Raw genomic sequence first — 23949 nt, 5'->3', positions numbered from 1 at the left:
AAACTGTAATTTTAAGAGCGTTTACTTTGCGACTACATCATGAAATCTTCAAACACCTGCCGTGTCTTTTTGTAGGACAGTTTGGAATTCAGTTGTTCATTGTGTCCTGAACAGTGATTTGTATCTCTCAGCCGTGCCTCTACATCCAGACATGATTTATCCTGACTGCCTTGGTCAAGAGTGAGCACCGTCGTATTTGGGTCATGGAGGAGGTAGCTGGACATGCGCGCGCACACACACACACTGCATGCACACACACATACACACAATCCTGTAGACACTGAGACTAATCTGTTAAAGAGACTAGCGCGCAGACAGCGAAATATGACTGTAGGCGGTGGGTTGGCCTGTAGACGTTACAGGTGCTGCTGTTCACTGCGATGCACGTGAAGTTAGACTGGTATCTCAGTCTAAAACACACGTATTAAACAGATTTTGTGTTCCATAGTTGTCACAAAAGCCATGTTTGCATTCTGTGCCAGTGTAAACATTGGCCAAGAGTTTGCAATAAGCTCCTTCTCACAGTCTTGTTTGTGAAGTATTAGATGTAATTCCTCAGTAATAAAATATTGCTTTTGCTTTTAAAGAAGGCTGATTCATAAGTTAACCTTGTATCAAAAACACAAAAGTTCAGAGCAGTGCGTCATTTATTCATGATTGTTAAATGAAACCTGTCAAGAATAGGAATATATAACAAAACAGAGAAAACATTTAAAGCATCTACCTCTTGCTGCCAAAACAGCTTTGACCAATCAAGATATGGACTTCACAAGACCTGCTGAAGGTGTCCTGTGGTATAAGATCCTTCAAAAGCTGTAAATTGCAAGGTCTGGCCTCCATGGATCGGACTTGTTTTTTCCAGAGCGTCCTATAGATGATTTATTAGACTGAAATTTGGAATATTTGGAGATCAAGTCAACACCTTTTGTCAGGTTCCTCAAACCATTCCTGAACTTTTTGGTTTTAGTATGGCAGTGCATAATATGCTACAGTATTTAGGAAGCTGGCAATTGTCAAAGCAACATCAATAACATGAGCCAAACTTTCTCAGCAGAATATTGCCCAGAACCTCACACGACCTATGCCTTTTTCCCACAGTGCATCTTGCTTGCATCTCTTCTGCAGCTAAATAATGCCCATGCACCTGGTTGTCCACATGATATGAAAGAAAATGTGATTCTTCAGATCAAGCCACCTTCTTCCATTGCTCCATGGTCCAGTTCTGATGCTCACATGCACATTGTTGACCCTTTCAGTTTGAACATTCTCACAAGTCTGCAGTAAACACTCCCATTCGCAGGAAGTTATCATGCATGTTGTGTTCAAACACCTTTCTGTCATAGTCAGCATTGAGGTTGGCAGCAGTTTGTGCTACAGTAGCTCTTCTTTGTGTTCAGGTGTCATTGATCAGCCTTTATTCCCCTCATTCATCAGTAAATATTGGGTGGCCATGAGCTTTTTTTCACCAGCTGTCTTTCCTTGGACCTCTTTCGTGTTGGTGCTAACCTGCATACTGGGAACATCCCTTGCTCTGAATCAGTCATCTTGCCCTTTTTTCTTGCTACCCACCTATCGACTTCAAAAACTGACTGGTCATTTCCTGCCAAATTGTCAATATATTGGACATTTTATTTTCATTTTCATCTCTTTTTTTAAGTGCAATATTTAATTTTAATGTGTGATATTTGTTATTACCTCACCAATTTCCAGCATTTTAACTGTTCTGTTCTAGCCTTAGTTTAGCTACTTATTTCAACTCAGCATTGTATCGTACTTATATGTTATTGCTTTTCTACTTTTTAGTCACTGCATTTATATTATGTCATTTTGTTCTTTTCTGAGCAATATCTGGTGCAAGATTTCCTTCATTATCCTTATTAAGTCTTGGCTTCTTAACATATCCTATCACTGGCCCCATTGTAATGCTGTAATCAGTGTTCTTCATTTTATCTGTCTGTTTTTTTATGTTGTTGGTCATCAGCGCATGAATACAAATGCGGTCAAATGGAGTTCAAATATTGCAAAAACGGACCATAAGATTCTCTCCATTTATGATGATATTTAAAATATTAAGTCATAGCTCACTCAACCATATAAAGCGTGGCTCGAGATGATTGTATTGCAATATACACATCTGTATGCATGTAAATGAACTGAAATAAGTTCAGCATCTATTTGCATTGCATTCTTATGGAATGTATTCATGCATTTATATCAGCGTATGTATTATTTATAGTGATTCAAAACTGTGGAAGTTCTTCTAATCTGGGAAATCTGGTAAGTTGAGTGACATAAGAGGCTACAAAGAGCAATATATCCTTGTTAATGCTGTTTAGTCAAGTGAAAGGGACCGGGTGATTGTGAAAGGTCCATTAGTAACCTTCACTGTGTGTGCATGTGTGTGAGCCCATTTGTAACTCAGTCCCTGTAACAGCTCAGCACTTACTGCCCCTCTGTGCCGGAGCAGAGTTTCCTGCTTTTCCTTCTCCACCTCTCCTTTACTCTCCCACTCTTTCTCTCTGTGTTTACGCTCATTCTAACTCTGTGGGAGACAAGGCCTTTCCTAAAGGAGTCTTTGTGCATGTCCGAGAGAGGGGAAGAGAGGGAGAGGGAGAGTGAAATGCTACGGTGAGACAAACAGTAAGCGAGAGGGAGAGGAGGATACTAGCCGACTGTGTTCAGCTGGCCGGAGCCCAGTCCCACAGTCCCACAGAGCCCGGTTCTGTTTACCTCCAAACACACAGATTCACCAGGAAAATACAAAAATCTTTCACATTAACAAGTCTGAACGCTGCTCATGAAAACATTAACTTTCTACTGAGCGAAGCATATTTTTAAGTGCACTTTGCAGATAATCATTACTTGATCTGCACTGTGATTTGACTAACTAGATCATGATCAGTGCCGTCACACCCTTTAACTACAGTCTGTAATTCTCATGATGCAACCATTGAAAACCACCTTCGGCATTGCATAAGGAGTCAGTGACTCTGTGGCTCCTCTGGGTGAGTTAGTTGACATCCAACGTAGCTGTTAATGGTTAACCTAAGCCAGGTTAGAGTCCTCTGACTCTGCTATGCTCGTGCATTTTTCCTTCGCTATGCTGTTTGCACTGAGCAGGAGGATCTTGAAGAATACTGGATTATACAATTGGAGGCACACACACATTCTCGGAGGTTGTGTGAAATTCTTTGAAGAGGATTTATAAACACTCTGACATACAAAACCTTCCAAACATTTAATCAACACACGGACTGATTTTGACGTGAGTGGCACTTTTTCTTCTGTTATCTAAGGCTAATATTTGAGAGCGTGTGTGTCTGAATTGTGTGGTACAGAAAAGCTATTTGTCATTGAGGAAAATAAAGCTTTTAATATTTGTCTAATCAGCTGTCAGGCTGAGTAGGCTTGATATTGAGCCGGCATGTCATTGACATCTGTCACATGCCAAATGATAGTAGCTGTGGTTTGGGTGCGGTTTGCATTCCTGTCAGCTTTTAATGGTTTTTGAAGATGAATATTGTGCACCTGAGCCAAGCTAATTCTGTAAATTCTTATTGCTTTTGATGTTGTCTGTGCTGTATGAAATCCTGAATTTGTCATTTTAGTTGCATTTTGTTACAACATCCCTCAGTGGAATAAGATTTGATGAGGAGTGTTGTTTCTGTAAGGAAGCGTTGTTTATTTCACTTTAGAAGGTTATATTAAAGTAGAAATTGATTGTGACACTGTAGCAGCTTTATAAATGTTAAAGTTAGAGGACTTAGGAGTGATTTAAGGAGAGCATTTTTAGATTAAAAAAAATATTCAGAGGAGTCTCCCTACAGATAAAATAAACAACTAGATCACGTTGACAAACAAAATGATCTTTTCTGCATATCTGGACTCTTGTTGTGTCACAAACAGAATCGGAAAAACAGAAAAAAGTCATCATTCATTAGGCTGCTGTGTAACTAAGACCAAATTTAAGAAAAACAGAAATGACTCCCAGAGAATCAATATATGACACACTGTTTTATTACTGACTGACAACGCCATAAATTCTTGACTGACTGATTCATATTCATGTGCTAATCAGACACAAACTGTGGAATGACAGCTTGTTGTTTTTTTTCCCAAAGATACTGTACATATCCTCCTACAGATTAAGAAACAATACCTAAATGTTCATAGTATTTCCTTTTGTGTATCTTCATTATCACTCAGGAGGAGAATGAAGGCTCATGCCCCACCTCCACCTTCGGCCCCGCAACCGGCTCCCCGCCACATCTTCAGAAACCCTGCACCTGACGGGGGAGGGATGTCGAGCCTGGACGCCAAGGAAAACATGCTGACGCCCACCGTGGATGTACTGTTAACCCTACCACAGGGACAGCAGTTCCATGTAACCGAGGACGGAAGGTGAGAGGAGAAGAGTAGACCGTACAAATCATTTATTTAGTCACTGAATTTTCTACACTTTTTATGAGTGTATTTACTTTTCTCTATTGTGTTTGCTTGTAAAATGAGCCGCAACCAATTTGCATCTTTATGTCTCTAAATATAAAGATCTGAACAATAGGATTCTACGGGTCGACCTTCATTGTCACCAGACAGCGTGAGATGCGTTTGTTGCTCCTGCTGCTGTTTTGGTTGCTATTCTAGTGAGGCCTTTTAAAGGGGTCCCATTCCCATTCTCAGCACAAGCTTTGTCCCAGAGATTCGCCAGCTGACCTGCTGACGCTCCGTGTCCCTAATGAGGATCTCCTCTGGGGCAGAAAATTAGGGACAAAATAACAAGATGCTCTCCATGGAGAAAGTTTTGGCCAGCAGGTGTCTCTGTGACGCTTCTCACTGGTGTAGAAAAGTAAAAGGGTTTTTCAGTGTAAAGCTTCCTGTGCTTAAACGTGCAGAGCTACTTTGATGTTGCATTAAACCATTTCAAGAGGTTGTGGTGCATATGTGTGTACAGGGCTCCTTCACATTATTTGCTTTTCTGATAGAATCATATTGTTGTCGCCTATTTGGTTTCTGAATGCCGCCGTAAGAGCCTGATGCTGTGATAATTCATTAGAGACAACAGTTAATCAGTTACTTGCACATTAGTAAGTTCATTCACAAATGCTCTGAGAACTAATTGTTGGTTTGAGTATTTTTTTAAAGAAAAAATGTTCTCTTACTCCAGCTTTTAAAATTTTATTATGTTCTAGTTTCTTTACTCCACTATGACATCCATCCATTATCTCTACACCACTTAGTCCTCACTAGGGTCGCGGGGGTCCTGGATCCTGTTCCAGCTGACTTGGGGCGAAGGCAGGGGACACCCTGGACAGGTCACCAGTCTGTCACAGGGCTACATATACAGACAAACAATCACACTCACATTCATACCTACGGGCAATTTAGAGTAACCAATTAACCTCAGCATATTTTTGGACTGTGGGAGGAAGCCGGAGTACCCGGAGAAAACCCACGCATGCACAGGGAGAACATGCAAACTCTGTACAGAAAGATCCCCGGATGGGCGGGAAGTGAACCAGGGATGTTCTCCTGCAAGGCAAAGTGCTAACCACTACCCCACTGTTCAGCCCTTTCATTATGACAGTAAACAGAATATCTTTGGCTAGTGGACCATGCACAGTATTTCAGATAAATATTTGTCATAGTTCTTTGACCTTTTGTTCACCAAAACAGCCAGACAATTAAACAATAATTAACAATGAAAATCATTACTTGCAGTTCTATAGTCACTTAAAAGATAAGACTTTGGTGTCATAAACATGCCAGTATCATAAATCGCTGATACTACATGTTCATACCGCTCTGGACTCCTAAATTCATTGTATGAACATAGTTAATGAGAAACATTAGGAACTACTATAGGTACTTTAACAACCAAAACTAGAACACCTTGTATTTACTTGTGCAAAAAAAAAACAGATTGAAGCAAAATACATACATTTAAATCATGAACCAATTTATACTTTTATCACTTTAACCTTCCATGTCCTCCAACCAATTGTGAACTTTCTATGCTAGATAATGCTTCTTTCCACTCATCTATATGACCTTATTCTGGTTGTGTGCTTTCTTTGTATTAATATCAAGCATCTATTTACATTTCTATGAGTTATTTAAAATCCCTATGCATGCAGCTAATGTAATTTGTTATATTTGGTGTATTTATAACTTGAACTGCAGCTTTAACTACAATTCAGTGGCCATAAGTGACCACAACATTTACAAAACAGGATGTTAACAGGTTAAGATACATCATGTATTTAGTTTGAGATTGGATCATTCCTTTCAGATTGTGATTCTGTCGTGACTTGTTTTGAATGAACAGAATGGTCTTAAGCAGTCCGGACACTAGATCTGTTTCATGTCGACGTGCAGATTTTCATTTTAGTCATAGACCGTGTCCACATGTTAGTGATTGCCAATGCCGTCCTTTGTAGTCGTATCTCTCTCTCAGTTCTGTCACCTGATCTGGCTGTTCCCAGAAAACATTGGAGACTGTCTCTTGGCTTCTTTATCTGAGGATTGACAGGTAGTACTATAGGCCTCCCCATCAGCCCACCGCCAAACGCTAACACAAAGCAATGTGCATAAGAAGATGTCATTATTTCTCTGCACCACTTTGTCGTGTTGCAGCCGTTTTATTGCAGGAGACTGAAGAGTTTTTGTCTGGATACTTGTATTTGATACATGTCTGGTGTTGAGTTTTGTCTTTGAATTCTAATGCAAAAGTTAGAATTAGAGCAGATAATACTACATTTTACAGCATTAACTAAGCATAACTTCACACTCATGTTCAAGATTGAAGTCCCACTTTACATATGGTTTATCATTTTTCAGTTAATGTCACATCTAGGTTTATTTATTATCAGTTTTCACAATAGTTTGTGAGATTGCCAGGTCATTGAATGCATGCTCTTATAATACAGTCAGTTCCAAAATGACCCTGACCTCTTGATCTTTATGTTAAAATCAGTGCCAATGCTATTAAAGTCATAGTTTGTGCATCAAGTGAGAGTATGTCTTTGTTTTGATCTGTTCTCTTTACTGCAGCTAAAGCTAAATCGGCTTTGTAACTCTATCTTCTGTTCTTGCTACCTCTCTTCCTCCCTCCTCTGCTTCTGCTTCTACACCCCCCCACCACACTTTCCCTCTCACCCCTCTGCTCTCCCCTCCTGCCTCCCTCAGTAAAGCACTGATGGACCTGCTGGTCGAGCTCTGCAGTCGCTACCACCTGAATCCGGCCCTGCACACCCTGGAGCTCCTGTCACACGACGGCCACAGTCTGGGGTTCAAGCCCAACGCTCTGCTGGGCTCCCTCAACGTGGCGTGTGTCTCCATCAAGGAGAAAGTCTGGGAGGAGAAAGTGGTGCGCAGACCGGCGCCCAAAGTGCCAGAGGTGAGTTGCGGTGCAGCCTGACACTCTGTATCTCTGATCTGTATCTTGTGATTGCATGTGAGAGTTTTATATCATTATTTCACTGCTGCAGCACGTTTAACACCTGCAACCTTTAAAACCTGTTATGTCAAGCTTGGGTTATTGTGTGTTTTGTAATGTGCAGAGATGTTTATCTTGTGTGTTAGCAAAGAAAATACAATGATAGAACATTTCAGGAAGAATACCTCAAGGTTGTCCATTCATTGTAATGTCCTGGATGTAGATTAATGCAGTACAAAGTGCCACAGATGGACTTTATTCCAGGTACAATAAAGTTTTGCAGTGTGCACGTCCTGTAACTCTTACCTTGAAGCTTTGTGTATGTAATGCCTGTCCCTCCCCTCTCTATCTTTACAATTGGCCACTGGCAGAAGGCAGTGAAACCTGTAAGGGCCCATGCCAAGGTAGGAGCTGGTTGGTATTTAACTGGCCGGCATATTGGAGTCAGCCTTTAATAAAGCACTTTTTCATTCTAGTTGTGAATTTTTGGTGTATCCGCCATATTTCTTCTTCTTGTCATCTGTTTTTACAGCTCACTAGCCTGTCTGATTTATTTATTTTTATTTCTACCAGCATCTGTCTTGTTCTCTCTTCCTTTTTCTGTGCTTCTCCTTCACTCTCCTCCTACAGTTTGAATATTTGATGAGTACCTTACCTTTAGTTACCATGCATTATTTCTCTGCTCTTCTCAGGGCTCACTGGCTGCTCTCTCTCCCTTTGACCCCTCCTGGCCTCAAGCCAGAGGCCGACACTGTTTCAGACACTGCTGTCAGTCATTCCTTTTCTCTGTTTTATCTCATTGTACCGACCCGACAGTCTCAGCAGTTATACTGAAACTGCTGCCTGATGTTGGTTAAAATGTTCAAGTTTGGAATGCTTTGTTTGAGGAAGGTGTTATTTCAGCTTTCTCATAATTTTACAGGCTGTATTTTGTGGTGCTGTTGAACTATATTTTGTGATATTCAGATGAATTTCTAATGTAATCTACCTCACTGTTATGAATGGAGTGATCAAAATGTTAGAAACACATTTCAGTAATGTGCAAAAAAGTATGTAATCAGTATAACATTTTCATAAGTAACTAAACAAAATAAAAGCAAAACAAATTAAGACAAATTAATGGAACAGGACTAGCAAAAGTAACAGAGTAAACTTAGTTTTTAGTATTCTAGTACAGTGTTTATTTTAAGACTTTAAATTTGATGCAGTTTTCCCTACAACCTCAAATTGATGCTTGTCAATGGTACCAGCTTTTTCTTGATTTTAGTAAATTACTTTTTCAAAGTGGGACATTAAGCCTCCATGTGTCGGCCCATTTACTGTTTTGATAATCTGGAACATAACTCATCTATATCCAACATACCTGCCAGATTGGCTGAAACCTTTGTCACAAACCACTAAAAACAAACCTGTTGAATTTGGAAAACCCATGACCTTCATCTTACCTGTCTTTTACGTAGACAGAGCATTTCTCCTGATCTGTAAATTGGAATTGTAGTTATATATATATATATATATATATATATATACACACCTCTGAAAGTGTGTAATCAAAATGGGTGATTTAGAATTTTACAGTTTTTGAAGTCTGGCAGGTTATTAAATTATATCCATTGAAATTTACAGAGAATTGTTGTGATTCATTTCTGTTGCAAATTGCAACTGCAAATGTGGAAAAGTTGCAGTTACTGTCTTTTGTCATTGACTTGTTGTTGTAAAGCTGTTTTTTACTCCTACAATTCTCCCACGTGTCTTTCATGCATAGAACCCAGGCTTGTTCATTTTGGTCTTGCAGTTGTGCAGCTGACTGAATTTGGAGATTTTAAAAATAGTCCAGAGCTGTCAAATGCACCCATACCTCCAGGATCACATGCCTACCCACAGACATGCTCATCTTCAGTCTATTAAATGTTCTTTCTTCTGTCAGCAACCAAAGTCTAACCTTGAGTTACTCATTACTGAAGTGTCTGCATGTTTTTATATCTTCCTCTGTTTCTCTCTGTTCTCCTCCCACATGTTTCACATTTGACATGCTTCGTTCTTATTTTATGTGAACATAAGAAATTAAAGAAAACATAATTACAGAAACATAGGAGTTGACAAATGAAGTAAAGATTTTAAAAAATGTTTAGTAAATATGTACAATCTTTCATTTAGTTATTTTGGCTTAATTGATATGATTTTTTTTTGCCATTGACGTGTTTCAGTCTGTCATGACTGTATTAGTACAATCACTGAACTTTGTGTTTTGTTTTTCATCAACAGCAACCTCCTGTCTGCTCATCATTCAGTGTGTAATTTTCCTCTCTATTCTCTCCTATGTGTCAGAAAACAGTACGTTTGATGGTGATCTACCACGGCAACCAGAAGGCTGTGGTCCGGGTCAACCCGTTGGTACCGCTCCAGGCTCTGATACCGATCATCTGTGACAAATGTGACTTTGATCCTGCACATGTTCTGCTCCTGAAGGACAGCATCAGCCGCCACGAGCTCCAGCTGGACAAATCTCTGTCAGATCTGGGCATCAAGGAGCTCTATGCACATGACCAGAGTCTAGGTAAGCCTCAGCCACAGGATCCTGTCTATGACATGTTGTTTCTTTAAAGGACTATTGTGTAGACTTTAGTGGCATTTAGCAGTGAGCTTATGGGGACCATTTGAGAAATTACAAAAGGATGGAGGATGCAGAATATAAAGCAATAGTTTGTAGTTACAGCTGATCCCACACAAGTGAAAACATAATTGTGAATCCCATTTCTTCTAGATTTTACTAAATCTTACAAACTAGTCCAGTAAGTGTTGGGGTTTAGTCATCTATAAATTGGATGGTGTAAAATGGAAATTAAAGGAGGAAGTTTGTGAGAGATTTTTAAATGATAAAATAACTGATATTATTAAAAGAAGAAAAAAGTTTTTTTCTGCTCAGTGAATAAAAATAAATTGAGCTCAACCTCCGGTGTGTGTTAAAATGCTGGCTTGTGTTAAGTGACTGAATTAAAGCGGATAAAGGACGTCATCTTGGATACTGATGCTGGTTTTTTGGCCTGTACAGTCATTATGTCAGATTAGCTGTTGGCCTGCAAATATCAGGCCTTGTAAGTTCTTTCTAAACATGTATGAATGCATAAAAAAACAAATTGAAATATACAGGAGTCAAATCCTGTAAAGAACAAACAAACATTTCTGTATCTTTTAACTATACTACAAAAACATAGATAAGACACATGGTTCCTGAGCAGGAGGCTGAACAAAGTATGGAGTCAGTCAGCAGTAGTTCATGAGAATGTTTCCATTGAAAAGATCCGCAATCAAGCATTATATTGTATTTAGCAACATGGCATGACCAGCTGTTTGCTAACATGAAGTTTAAAGCATCAATATTAGTGTAACCAGCAGCAGGTTTGACAGATTCTAAACACAAAGCTGTTGTCGAGTTTATTACATAATGTTCAGCTAAACCAGCCTTGAAAACATAATGTGTCTCAGAAGTGTTGTAATCAAATCAATGCTTATCTGGTAGGAAGTTAAATTATAATCCTAGATCTGATATTATGGTTCATTACCAGGTGGCGGTCCGCACCCACAAATATATTTAATAATCAGTGTTCTTGTATAAGATTTTTTTACAAGCAGGAACTTTAGAACATTATGTAATCTAATTTGTTTAGTGTTTGCATGTCGGTAACCAGGTGACACAAATAATATGTAACCTGATTTATCATAATTGTTAAACAGAAAATCTACAAACTGCTTTGTGTCATAACTAGTCGACGTGCAGAAGGTTTTTCCTCCTTTGGTTAAACACTATGCCGTCACGTAAATAAACAGATCATAAATTCTTTGTGATGTACGTCACTTATGCATTATTAAATGTATGTCTTTTCAAACCTTGTCATGTTTTACAGCTTTCCAGCCTAAAATGGCTTCTGCCCCTGCTCTTAACTCCTCAGGTATCAGTCTGAAGTCTCGTCTGTGTTAGTGCTGCATTTAAGTCCGTTTAAGTCCTTGTAGCTGTTTAACCCAAAGTTCTGCCGCTTGCTCATTAACCCCTGTTTGTTATAGCACACGCGTGAGAGCTTGTTAGGCATCCGTCTTCACTGAAATAATTGTTTTGGTATAATATAACTCTGTGTGAACATCATCACTGCCTGTCATTTTAAAGTGATTTATCATTAATTCAGTTTGCCTCTACTCTACTTAAAATCTAAATAACTAAGCAGTAAAGCTTTTAAACTTTTTTTAATGTTAGTTTACCTCCTGTAGCTGTCCTCTACCTGACAATGTTACCGTGGTCATTCTTATTTACTGCTTTGTAGGCTGTGAAGGTTAGATAGCGGTGGGCTGTGAGAAAAATAAAGCTACAGCGCCCTCTGCTGAGCAAAATCAGCAACTTACTCTGTTTAGTTCTCTGTAAATGAAATGTTGAATACTGTATTTAGATTGCTTCAGAATGTTTTAAAATGGCCAGTAAAATGCATTTAAAGCTGTTTATCAAGTTTTAAGTAGAGCAATTAAAGTTAAATTAAAAGAAATCTAACTATATTGCTATTGGAAAGAGTGTTTTAGGTTCCAGGTATTCACTGTAATGGAAAAAAACCCTGAATTTTGTTGTTAACCCAATGAAACTGTGCATGCAGGGATAATTTCTTACTCCCTTCTACTGAATTTCTCAAAAGCTGTTTCCCAGTTCGATCCTGATCTCCTTCTGTAAATATGAGGTGTTCACAGAATCAAACAAACTGCTCTTCTACTTCTTCTCATTTTTCATTTTCCAGACTCCATTCGCTCCAGTACGACCAGTCTGGGAAAACCAGAGAAGAAAAGCCTCCTGGGAATCTTCCAGTTCAACAACAGAAGGAAAACCAAAGTAAGAGTCAAGATTGCAGTTACTGCTTTTTGGCAACGAAAAGTGTCTTTACATCACACTGAATTCTCTAAGTGTAATTCTGTTTTATCATCAGGTTTTATATTGGTTGTATGTACACAATGTTATTTTGGAATTATTGAATGAAGAGTTGAGCTACTGTCATTATAACTGACCGCAGCATTTTGCAGTGTCTCGTTCTCACAAGTATCATGAGAAATATAACATTGTGGAATAATAACTTACAAAGTAACCTCTGGAAGTGCCTGCTGTTTGCACTGAGGCGGCCTAATGCATGGCTGTACAGTTGAATGCTGCATGTTCGCTGTGTGTTCTGTTTGCAGACAGAGACAAGATCTATGGACATGGATGACTTTGATGAAACAATAATCCAATGTACAGACACACAATCTCATGTAAGTATTCCTAATGCATCCAACAATGTCCTGAAGTGAAGTCAAACTGGGTTTATTGGATATTGAAGCGTTCCAGTCACATACTACGAGTGTTTAGAATAACAGGAAGAAAACCAGGAACAACAGTACAAACTACACACAATCAGGGAACCTTTTTGTACTTGTTGCAAGTCAGTAGTGTTAGAATTCACCGCATGGTTCAGGGGTTCCTGTTGTTGTATCCATTTCCTGTCCATTTGCTGCATGGCTGCTGATCATGTGATAGACATCTGGTCTTATGTATATAAGGATGCAGCTAGATGTCCCCTTAAAATAGGGACTTGTGGAAGTATTTGGTGGGACATCAGAGAGATGTTATTGACATGGCTAATTCGCTGGCAATTGCAGTAGAACAGAGTGTGGGAGTTTGTTGCCTCAGGAGATGGTTGTTGTTGTTTCCCTTAGTGAAGTGTATTTGGAAAATGGCACCTTGTCCATAGTGGTAGCGGAAGAGAAAGCTGTGTAAAATGCACCATCAAGGGTAAGATTATGAGACCCTCCTGAAAAACGCGGACAAAAATCCTTGATTATGCGGACTAAAATCCTTTATTATGCAGGCTACAATCCTTGATTATGCGAATAAATATGCAGGGTTTTTATGCCATTTTATGCGGGGAAATTGCGGAAAGTTGCAAAGTACGCAAATAGTTGTGAAATATGCCAAAATATGCGCGATTCACCTGCCGTCTGGCTGCGGAGGGATGTGTCCTCTAATCAGACACTGGGACTGCTGCGGGGTTACTGGACTGACAGCCTGCGCTTTGGGAGGGGGAGAAGCTCACAACAGCACCTGCTGCTTGTTGAGAACAGTAACTGCAGAATGATCCGAGTTTTCCTGTCAGTCTCCAAAACGGCAGAAAAAGTCGCTAGATTTGTGGCTAGTCGCTTTTGACAAAAAAAGTCGCTAGAACGCTTTGAAAAGTCGCCAGATTTAGTGAGAAAGTCGCTAAGTTGGCAACACTGGCACCGCGCTCCGCATCAGCTCGTGCTTCTAGTGTCTGTGTGAATGTGTGAACTGATGATGTCAGGCCGGGCGTCACATAAAACTCGCTCACAACTCCATTTATATTGGTTATAGTTTTCTCATTTCATGCGGAAATTGTGAAATCAAGCGGGACCCGCATATTTCTCTTTTTTTTTTTGCGTGGAAATGTGAGATTCTTGCGGGAATTATGCGCTGTTTTGCGGGGATTATACGGCCTTCTGGGAAATAATTGACCCCCGCATAATCAGCGGCATTTTGGTGATTAATGCGGGAATTCATGCGATCGCATAATCGCGTTTTTCTGGAGGGTCTAGATTATAGTCATAACTGACATCCTGTAAGTCAGACCAGTGACAGAGTGCACTGAATTTGAGTAAAATATGTTCATTTCAAATGACATATACACACACACACACACACACACACTGGAGCTGTGTATAAGAAGTGTTGAGTGGGTATGTCAGATCGGACCATTGCTTGTTGACAATACCAGTGTCATCAAAGCCTTTGGTGAATGATATATTATTCATTAATTTTGTTTTAAGTTATTTGGCTTGTTATATTTTTCAGTGTGCACTACTTAAAAAGCGAATCAGCTCCCTATGATGGCCCGGAGAGCTGCTGCAGTTTCGTTCAGGATGTCAGCTTTGAATGCAGTAATTCTGCAACATCTGTTTAAACTATAACTAGTGGACTAACGAAACAGTCTAATAATTAACTAATTAAAATACCAAGAAGTACATTTTTTGATTGTCAGTTATTACAACTCATTTTCTTGTCATCATTTTCTGACATTTTATGGAGCAAATAATCAATTATAAAGTCAACTTTATTTATATAGCACATTTACACAAAACAACTAAGGTTGACCAGAGTGCTTTACAGTTCAAAATAGAAAACAAGACATAATCTGTAAAGAAATATACAGAACAAGATGAACAATGGCATATATCAAGGTGTCAGCACTCATTGACAGTAAAAGCCAAAGAGAACATATGTTTATTACGGGTACATATGTTAATTAATTGTAATTATTTTTGTAGTAAGCTCACATTAGCTGTGATGCCGTTTGGAAATCTGCCTTCATTTTTGTGTGAAATAAACACCTGTAAAGTGTTGTGACTGTGTTCTGGACAGTTGTGACACTACTGCGTTGATAAAGTCTGTCACACTGACAAACAGATATTTAAACACCTGCTAAAGGAATGAAAACTAAGCTACAGTAGGTGTCTCTTGAACTTTTTTTTTTTTTTTTTTTTTTTTTTAAAACTTTTCACAAAAGTCTTTGTGTTTCTGAACAGAAGTTGAGTCAAAGTCACAATGGCCATCCTAATGTGAAATGTGCATCTCTGGGTTGTAGTTGTGTTCATGTGTGCTGATGTCCTCCAGAGGGCAGCAAGTGTCTCCAAACAGTTTGTCAGCAGACTTTTGATGCATCACAGTTACAAAGAAGAAAACTCATTAAAAGTCTGTTTGGGATACTGTTAAATATTTCTACCAACACTCAATAACATCCTTATGCGACTGATGGTACCCAGCTTCGAGGAGATTCACAACAAACTGGAAGTTGTCTGGTTGGAGGATCTGAACATTGCATTTGCAAGCAGCTTTAAAGATGGTTTATGATCATGATAAAGACTGACAGTCGAGGGTTTTATTCCAGGATAACACTCCCCACAGCCACTCCAGTGTAAACCAGATGCACATTTAGCTGCTGCATTAAGCTGCGCTCTACCTGTTATAGACGTAACTCAATCAGTGTGGCTTTTGATTGTATTACCTTGAGAAACAGTGCCTGGTTCACTTCACTGCTCCATCAAGCTTCTGGTTGGACTCCACCCTTCTCCCTCTTTGTTCTGTGTTTCTCTCATTGTTGAGCTTTGTTGCCATTATCCTCTTCTTCTCCCAGGCCTGAACTGTCATCCTCATTTTCTTGCCTTCCTCGGATGCTTCTCACTGCATATTTTTCATCAATTTTTTCTTCAAGGCTTGAAAGAAAAAGCAACAAAGAAGAGGAAAGGGAAAAAACACACGTCAGCATAGAATTAGACATTAGAGCTATTACATGCATTTTGTTTGATGTGAACATTTAAAGTGTATTTAAAACACTGAAATCAATCCAAAACGTTTGTGCTGATTGAGATTTATTCAGCTCTGTCGTGTCACTGACTGCGTCCAGTAGGTTGTGATGCAGCTGGGCTTTTTCTTTCTGATATGATTGTTTCTCAGCCAGGGACTGTTATCAGACCACACACATGCATTTGTGCACGCAAGAAAACACATAAACCACACACACAGTGTTATCAGCCTGAAGGCATCAGATTACCTTCCTTAGCTACATTAGCACTAAAAGCCTAGCTTCTTATCTCTAATTGTTCATTAGGAGCTAAACTAGTGTGTGTGTCGGTGTAAGTGTGTGTGTGTGTGGTCTTGGAACACTGACATGGTCAGAGGGCATCATGTTAGGGCAAAGCTGATTCTAAAATAAACCTATTTCAACCAAGGAAAATGTACTTTTTAGTCCTGTTATGCATAGGAAAGCAAACATTTTATCCCCATAGCTTCGTTGGCTTTGACAGGAACCACAGCAGCATTGTCAAAAGCTTCTACATCATCCATAATGAATCATTTTCTCACACATGACTACATACGGATGAATTTCACACAAACCGATGTGTAGTTAACCCCAAAGCCCAGTATTTATTTGATCTTATCTTCCACTTCGCTCCAAAATATGGCAATATTCTCATTCTGTGATATTTCAACTGCCACATCTGCCCCCACTTTGACTTAATAATACCAATATTAAAGTAATACCGAGAGCGCTCAGGTGGAAATGGAAATTTCAAATCTCATTTCAATTTCTGAACGATCTCTGGGGTGAAAAGCAGCTGGCTGTCAAACATGCCAGAGCACATTACTACTTTGATCTCATCACCGAAAAGTGTCAAAATCCCCGGGAACTTTTTATTGAGGTAAATTCTGTCATCTCCTCCACTTCCTGCTTCTGCTCTGAATCTTCCACGACTAAATTTGTGGATTTCCTTATTTTTTTTTTCAGAGATAAAGTGCTTGACATCAGAGCAAGTATCTGTGAAGAGTCTATCCATCTCTCCTGGAAACACTTCAGTTCCAAATTCCCTTAACTCCATCATCTGCCTTAGCTTTATCACTTTATTTCTCCTCTGAAGACATCTATCTGCTCAATCGACATGATTCCAAAAACTATAATAACGTCTGTAAAGAACTTTTTGACGTTATTTTCTCCAGCAGTCTGTCAGTCATCAATATGTCCAATAATTTCCTTTAGAAAAGAGTTTTTATACAAATGTTGTCCCAGTTAAAGGTCCATGGCCATTTTGGGTTGGTACCATGTACAAACTTAACCCAGTCAAGTGAATTTAGCTGAGCTTGTAAGTCTTCTAAATATATATATATATATATATATAAGTATTGTAGTAAAACAATGTCCTTGAAGCCCTGTAAGGCATTCCCAGGAGATACAGTATGTAAGCCGTGATCCCTGTTACGCAGAGGTTCAATAGTTTCCTTTTATGTTACTCACTTTGTGATTATGAATGCACTGTGAGCTCAGGTTCCCCCCAAGTGCTGGAATACATTTTGTTCTATTTTCCTCTCACACATTTCAGATTGTTTACCAGGGTGAAGAAGAAGTAGAAGAGAGGAGGTGAAAAAGTCAGACAGAGTTCATGCGAATTTTCCGCTTTGAACATTATATATTTCTGCTGAGGTGAAAACATGCTGCTTTTCTGAGGATTCCAAATGGAAATCACATCAGTCCTCTCTTCCAGCTTTTCTTTTTTGATCTGTCAGTCTCCATCTGCTATCTGCTCCACCTCCCCTCCTTCCCCTGCTCTTACTCCTATCAATCCATGGATGTGTCAGTCACAGATGTCAGAACAGATTTGCACTAAATATTTTAGATTGTAGTTTTTTCTGCTGTAGTTGTAAGTTTGTACTGTGTTAATGTGCTCATTTCGTTGATGTGTTTTTGTTTTGCATGAATCACGGACATCCTAGGTGTTGCCTTGGCTATGGATAGATAAAGTGAGCCGTTGGATTCCACAACTTATATTTTAGTGTTTGGAGATGTTGTTTTTGGTGTTTTGGGATGAAATGTATGTAAATGATCAGTGGTAGTTCTAGTGAATAATATTCCCATGCTCAAAAATGCAAGAATCACAAATTTATTCTGCAAATCTCTTTCTCTCTATGCCTTTTGCCTCTGTGGAAGCATTTACTTCAAAAAATATTATTCTGCATGCTGTAAAAATCTAAATATCGGCATTTAAAACATATTTCTAATGTGAGAAAACTACAGGCATTGCTAGACTTCTCTCTTTCTTCAGATGTAGCGTTTTTCTTTTCCCATCCCTCCCCACTGTGAGATGTTCTAACCTTGTGCCCAATTAATTCTAATGATCTGAACTTTTTGCTTGCTTTTATGTTGTACCCAGGCATTGTCTGAACTCATCAATTAATCTGCTTTAAAACACTTTTCTTCTCTTGGACCATGGGGGCGTGAGCCGTGGTTTGGTGCCCCTGTTGTGCCAAGTCTCGGTACCAAGCTGAGCCACGGGAAGGTTCAGATTTTCAGGAGCACTTTAGGCTCTCTTTGATCAGATATTGAAAACCATTTTTCTTTCAATACTTCAGTCAGGAGCAGCCACCCTTTGAAAATGTGGTTACAGTTTCACCTTGATCAAATAAATGTTGCTGTAATTGTCGTGACTTCAGAATGGACTCTATCTGCCTGGCCGCTGCACATGTAGTACATGCATGTTTTTAAAGTTAATCTAGGCATGAATGCTTAAAACGCAGTTTTTTTTCTGCTTTTACCCAAAACGTAAAGGATAAGGATACCCAATAGTGTAACAGTTTTCAATTAAGTTTGATTAGAGTTATGGCGTATATGTAAGCAGATTTTGCAACTTTAAACATGTTTTCAACTCTTCTTACTCAAGTTTCACCCAGTCCTCTATAAATTTGATACTCCACATATTGGACAAACTCAGAATAAATTTAATTTTTTATAGTCAACTTTGAGCATTTTAGCACAGCAGCCACACTGCATTTATATGCCTGACTTGCATGGAACTGATTGCAAAATGTACTCCAAGCTCTTATACATTTACACATTTCATTCATATTTAATCTTGCATGTATTTGTGTCCATTTGATTTCACCCTCATGTTTTCTTCTTGTTACATGCAGGCTCTGTCCACAGTATCGGGGCTCCACAGCTTAGAGGATCGACCCGGCACCTTGGGTCAGTCTCAGTCTGTCATGAATATCACCAGGATGTCTCCTAAGGCCGACACCAAGAAGAGGAGGGCCCCAGCACCACCGGGGGCCCCGACACCGAGCATGGGACACACCAGCTTGGAAAGCTACCAGGTGAAGGGATTAAAGGGTTGCACTGAATATAATATCATTTACACACATTTGTGTGGACATCCAGCGTGTCAGAATGTAAACACAGATGGACTGATTATTATTTGAAGATGCGCTGTATACAGATATGCATTCTGAAAAGACAATGTGTTGCTGGGATTGTAATGATGATGCGTCTTAGTTTTGGCATTCAGTAAATTGTTTGAATCCCTCACCACTTGCATGCTTGTCTTGAAAGGAGTCCATCTAAAAGCTACAATCTGTCTGCCACAGCCTTTCCTTGTTGTGCTTTGGGCTCAAAGTCACAGTGACCTGTAGTGCCTACATTAGAATAACAGTTCCCTGCAGTCTCATTATGGTGTTGTGGCGGCATGCTGGGAAATGTTGTTTAGCAACCAACATCCTTCCTTTGTCCCTCTGATCATATGTTTTGTTTATTCGAAGGCACCGGTGTTCTTGATTAATGTTGTCGGCATAACCTGAAGCGTGGCGTCATCCTCCTCAGCTTCATTAACTGAAATGAAGAGAGAACGAAGGAGCAGAGGACGTTTCTGAGAAATGTTGCGAGATTCACAGTGTCTCTTGTTCCTAAAATAATTAGAACTGAGCAGGACACTAAAAACAGTCATGCCGCAAAAATACAGTGGTTATTATTCATTTCAGTCCGTGTGTGTCCCTGCACAGTTTGTAGTGACAATGGAACAGTAAGTTCAACAGTTACTTAGCTTCCAATGAACCATTTGAAAGTGTATAAATTTGTCATGATTATTACGTAAAATTGCCTTGATGTCAACCTAATTGTAGATGCATGGTATTTGCTCTTTTGTTCTCTAATAAGACACTCCTTATAGCTGCTTCGGTTATTTTTAGTGGAGCAAATTGTAGTTGTGCAGGTGGAGACAGTAATTTATCTGTCCACCTGTCAGATTCAGAGTTAAAACAGTCACTAGAGCTGCAGCACTGAGACACCATCGGGACTCAAAGGGCAGCGAGACAGAACCGGAGTTGGGAAGGCTATCCGAGGACTTGATGACTGGTCTAATAATAGATTTATCCATCTCGCTCTTATGCCTTCTCTGAACTGTTACCCTGTCTGAGCACAATGTCTCATGTATATTTATGCATGTCCACAAATTGCAAGGTCATACTGTGGTGCAGGACACCTCTCATGTTTCACCTCTCTGCTTCCCGGTGCTGCTTGTTGAGCAGAGAGATTGAGGACAGGCCGTCTCTGCATCCAGCTGGTCTTATCGACAGTTCAGCCTCAGGTCAACAAGTGACAGAGTTTCCCTAGCATGTTTGTATATCATAAATGTTAATAACAGAATAGGCACCCTCCATAGTGACTTTTCCGTATTTTCTCATGTATATTGATTGTTAAATGAATGGAACGATGGAAAGTTTAAACTGCTGACTGATTTTTAATTGAAAAGGGTATATGTGATTAACTTGTGTGAGAGATTTAGTGATTAGCAGCATGGCAGGCATGCATTTGTTGTGTGAATGTGATTAACAGGGATTTAGTTTCCTGACAGTGAGGAGTGCCATAGCAGCCAGGTCTCATCAGGACAGTTTCTCAGGGGCATTGGCATTAAAGAGCTCTGCATGACTTGAAGCTGTGGAACAATTGTACATGCCAAATCAAGTCACATCAAAATCAGAAGTTGTACTTTCCAATTTACATGATTTTTTTTTGGGTTGTAGTTGCTGGAGGCGGTACAAAAGCTACAGTATGGAAAATAATAAGGGCACACTTTGCTTGTCAGCGAAGGAGCACATCGTCTCCTAAAAATTCAAGCTCCAGTGAAAACAAATGTCACGCTTTAACTTTTATTTAAGTAGCCCAGCTCACCTTCCAGGTAAAATAAACAGGCGTCCAATGTGGTGATTGTTTTTGCTGGATTTGTTGGATTTGGCTGACTCATACTTTAACTTTCTAGTTCTGTTTGTCCTAGAACCTCCTCCACCTTTACTTTCTATAGATACAGTATGACAGCATGTATGAGTGTCTGTGTGTCTTTGAGCAGAAGGAGGATTAGGTGCATGATAGTGAGTCCTCTGAGGACAGCTCTCTGTGATGACTGTCCTCATTATAGGCCTCCCTCTATGCTGAACAAGCTTAGGTAGTCAACTAATTATGACTTACAAGACACAGTAATGGACACAGACATCGCAATATAAGCTATAAGAATGATGAGATTGTTATAACGAAGCTAAATGGCTTTAAATAACCATTTGCAGGGCAGAGATTACAAAGGGCGGCCATTTATATCGTAGTAGGAACAGCTAGATTAACATCACTGATGACATTAGGAGGATCTGAGTCTCTTTATAGTTGTCTGTGGAAATGTTGGGCAAATTCTGGGCTACATTTTAGGGCAAGATGACAAACCAGCAGTTATTTACAAACTCTGTCTGTCACAGGTGATCTTTGTAGGATAAGAAGAATTTTGCTGCATGTAATATATCACGGCAACCCTCTGCCTTGCACGGCAACTCCCTCGGCAGGAAGATTTTTGTTCAGGTATCTTAGCATCCTAACTAATTTTAACCCAGAACCAATTAAACTTATCAACTAATTCTTTCTTATTCCACCCTTAAAGCCCTATGATACTTTCTGAAAGCTTCCCCTGGAAAAAAAATCCCCAAATCAGCAACAGTCCGTACAAATTGTACGCCTAAAATGAACTAACTTGGACTGTATGGAGACGGTTGGAGGGGTTTTGAAACACAATAAATCTTATTGTGTTTCAACCCCAAGCAAGAATGAGATGTGAAGAGCTCCAAGAAATATTGACATTTTTATTTCTTCCTTATCAAGTCCGTAAATTAAAAAGTAAATAACAGCCTCATAACAATATGTGAGTGACGCTAATGTTATTGAACCTTCAACCTTAACGAATATGATGTTTGGTATGAAAACCCTCATAATGCTGTCTGCGTGGTTTCAACTTGCTTTTTATTAACAAAAGTATTTTGCATCGTACAAAATGAAGCCAACTATTAGGGCTCACCCTGATTGCAACGACAAGTTTACTATCTATATTTAAAATCTTGTTTTATTTTTAGGAATCAACATGGAATGCAGACCTTTTTTCAGGTCTGCAGGACGGGATGTGTGACACAGCAGTGAAAATGGGAATAGCAAGGCCAGGAAAAACAAATTGCTATAAGCAGTCGATGATGACTGCAGGAGAATCAGATGCTCCATGAGGACTCTGTATGCTGGAGTCAACCTGGAGTCAGAAGTTTGCCGTTCTGTTTCGTCAGCTCACCAACAGTATGTCTTTATGAGAGCAGCGCTTAATTAACTTATGTTTTGGAACGCTGAGTTCAGAGAAACACAACCTTGTTGTTTTCCCGCAGCGATAGCCAATCTGTTATTGTGGTTCTGAAAGGAGGCCATGTCTGCACTGCCTCGTGTGACAAAGGAATTGAGATAAATTCTGAGCTTTCTGCTTCACTGCAGAGTAAACTAAGGCGCATCTCGAGTAAACATATTTATGCTATCGTGCATTATTGTGTGGACGTGAGTTGAAGACGGAGCAACTCGAGCAGAGAATGAGAAACAGGATTAAGAGCTGAAGAGAGAGGCTGAGTGACACACAGTCAAAATAAGGTAACGCATGACTCATGAGGGTTTTCGATGTGTGTATTTGGGTTGTGCAACATTAACAATGCATTAGCTTTGGGGTCATATTTCCAAAATGCAGTACAGCATGAAATCTGTTTGGCATGCCCTTAGCACCGCCCTCACCTTGCAGGAGAAAGACACGACAGGGTAAGGGTTCACCGGGGGACAAGCAGCATTAAAGAGCAAAGGTGAAGGAGTAAGAAGATCAGTGGTGTTAAGGGTGTCTTTAAGTCTGCAAAAAAAGTGCAAATGTTCTGGGTTACCAACGGCTAAGTATAGTTTTTATGGCACTTTTGCTGCTCCCACATTTCATATCAACTGACATTTTTGGACTCCTTCCCCAAATGACAAAGCAAATTCCTCTCTGAATTACTCAGTAGACTAATAACATATTAATGTCCCAGAAACTGAATGACTGGCAGCATTGCATGCATGCACCTTTCTTATTTAATGCAGAAGAGTTGCTTTCAAAACCAAAAAACAGGGCAATGAGAGCCAAAAGCTGGAGAACAGACATCTGAGAAAGTATGTTCATGTCACTCATCACTGATCTCTGTGAGCCTGTTGTTATGGCATTTTTTTCCCCAAATTGTCAGTTTTCTGTGTTTCGAGTATTAGCTTAAAAGCATGCCATTGTTTTGGTCTTTTTGCTCTCCTTGATCGATCAAACTGGCTGAGTTGTTGTTTTTGGTCATCTGTGGCTCTCGAAAATTGAAAGTTGGCAGCAGAGGGAGGCTTGATTTTTACATCCTTCCCGCAATTATCTAGAACGGTAGCGAACTCTAATTTGCTCTAATGCTTTGGTTCAATCAGCCAGACAAAACACAAGTTGTGCTTGGATCTGTGTGGAGTGCTGTTGAGTTTCTTTCTGGGTTTTTCTTTCTTCCTCTTGCTTCCTCACATGCAAGTCTTAGCTTTGGTTGGACAAGAATCTCTCAGAGAACACGAAAGCAAAATAAGGAGCAGTAAAAGTAAGAAAATGAATTCATAGAGAGAAAGAAGGATTGTATCCTGTTTGCTTCTGATTTGTGATGTCGGTGCAGGCTTGGAAGAATGTCGAAAAGGATGTTTACCCATTTACCTCATGGCTCTAAGAAATTGCTGCACATATTTTACAGAAACAAAACGTATTTTCTTTATCAGTTGAGAGCACCGTAAAAA

The 23949-nt window shown here is 39.6% G+C and overlaps 1 protein-coding gene across 6 annotated transcripts in view; it reads left to right on the top strand.

The window, feature by feature from the left end:
• cobl (cordon-bleu WH2 repeat protein) overlaps positions 1-23949 on the top strand; it is a 60438-nt gene that overhangs the window by 9364 nt on the left and 27125 nt on the right. For 2 of the 6 annotated variants that reach the window (XM_051956997.1, XM_051956994.1), the window contains exons 3-10: positions 4207-4401; positions 7186-7396; positions 7807-7839; positions 9764-9992; positions 11341-11385; positions 12211-12302; positions 12644-12715; positions 18975-19157. In XM_051956997.1, coding sequence (XP_051812957.1) covers positions 4207-4401; positions 7186-7396; positions 7807-7839; positions 9764-9992; positions 11341-11385; positions 12211-12302; positions 12644-12715; positions 18975-19157 — 1060 coding nt within the window. Of the gene's footprint in view, positions 1-3013; positions 3266-4206; positions 4402-7185; positions 7397-7806; positions 7840-9763; positions 9993-11340; positions 11386-12210; positions 12303-12643; positions 12716-18974; positions 19158-23949 lie in introns of those variants that run through there. The other 4 variants (XM_051956998.1, XM_022220150.2, XM_051956995.1 and 1 more) reach the window with 3 other exon arrangements.

The sequence above is a fragment of the Acanthochromis polyacanthus genome, chromosome 12 (genome assembly GCF_021347895.1).
Source record: "Acanthochromis polyacanthus isolate Apoly-LR-REF ecotype Palm Island chromosome 12, KAUST_Apoly_ChrSc, whole genome shotgun sequence".
NCBI classification, from domain to species: domain Eukaryota; kingdom Metazoa; phylum Chordata; class Actinopteri; family Pomacentridae; genus Acanthochromis; species Acanthochromis polyacanthus.
The sequence above is the reverse complement of the archived record's forward strand: the minus strand, read 5'-3'. Positions and strand labels throughout refer to the sequence as shown.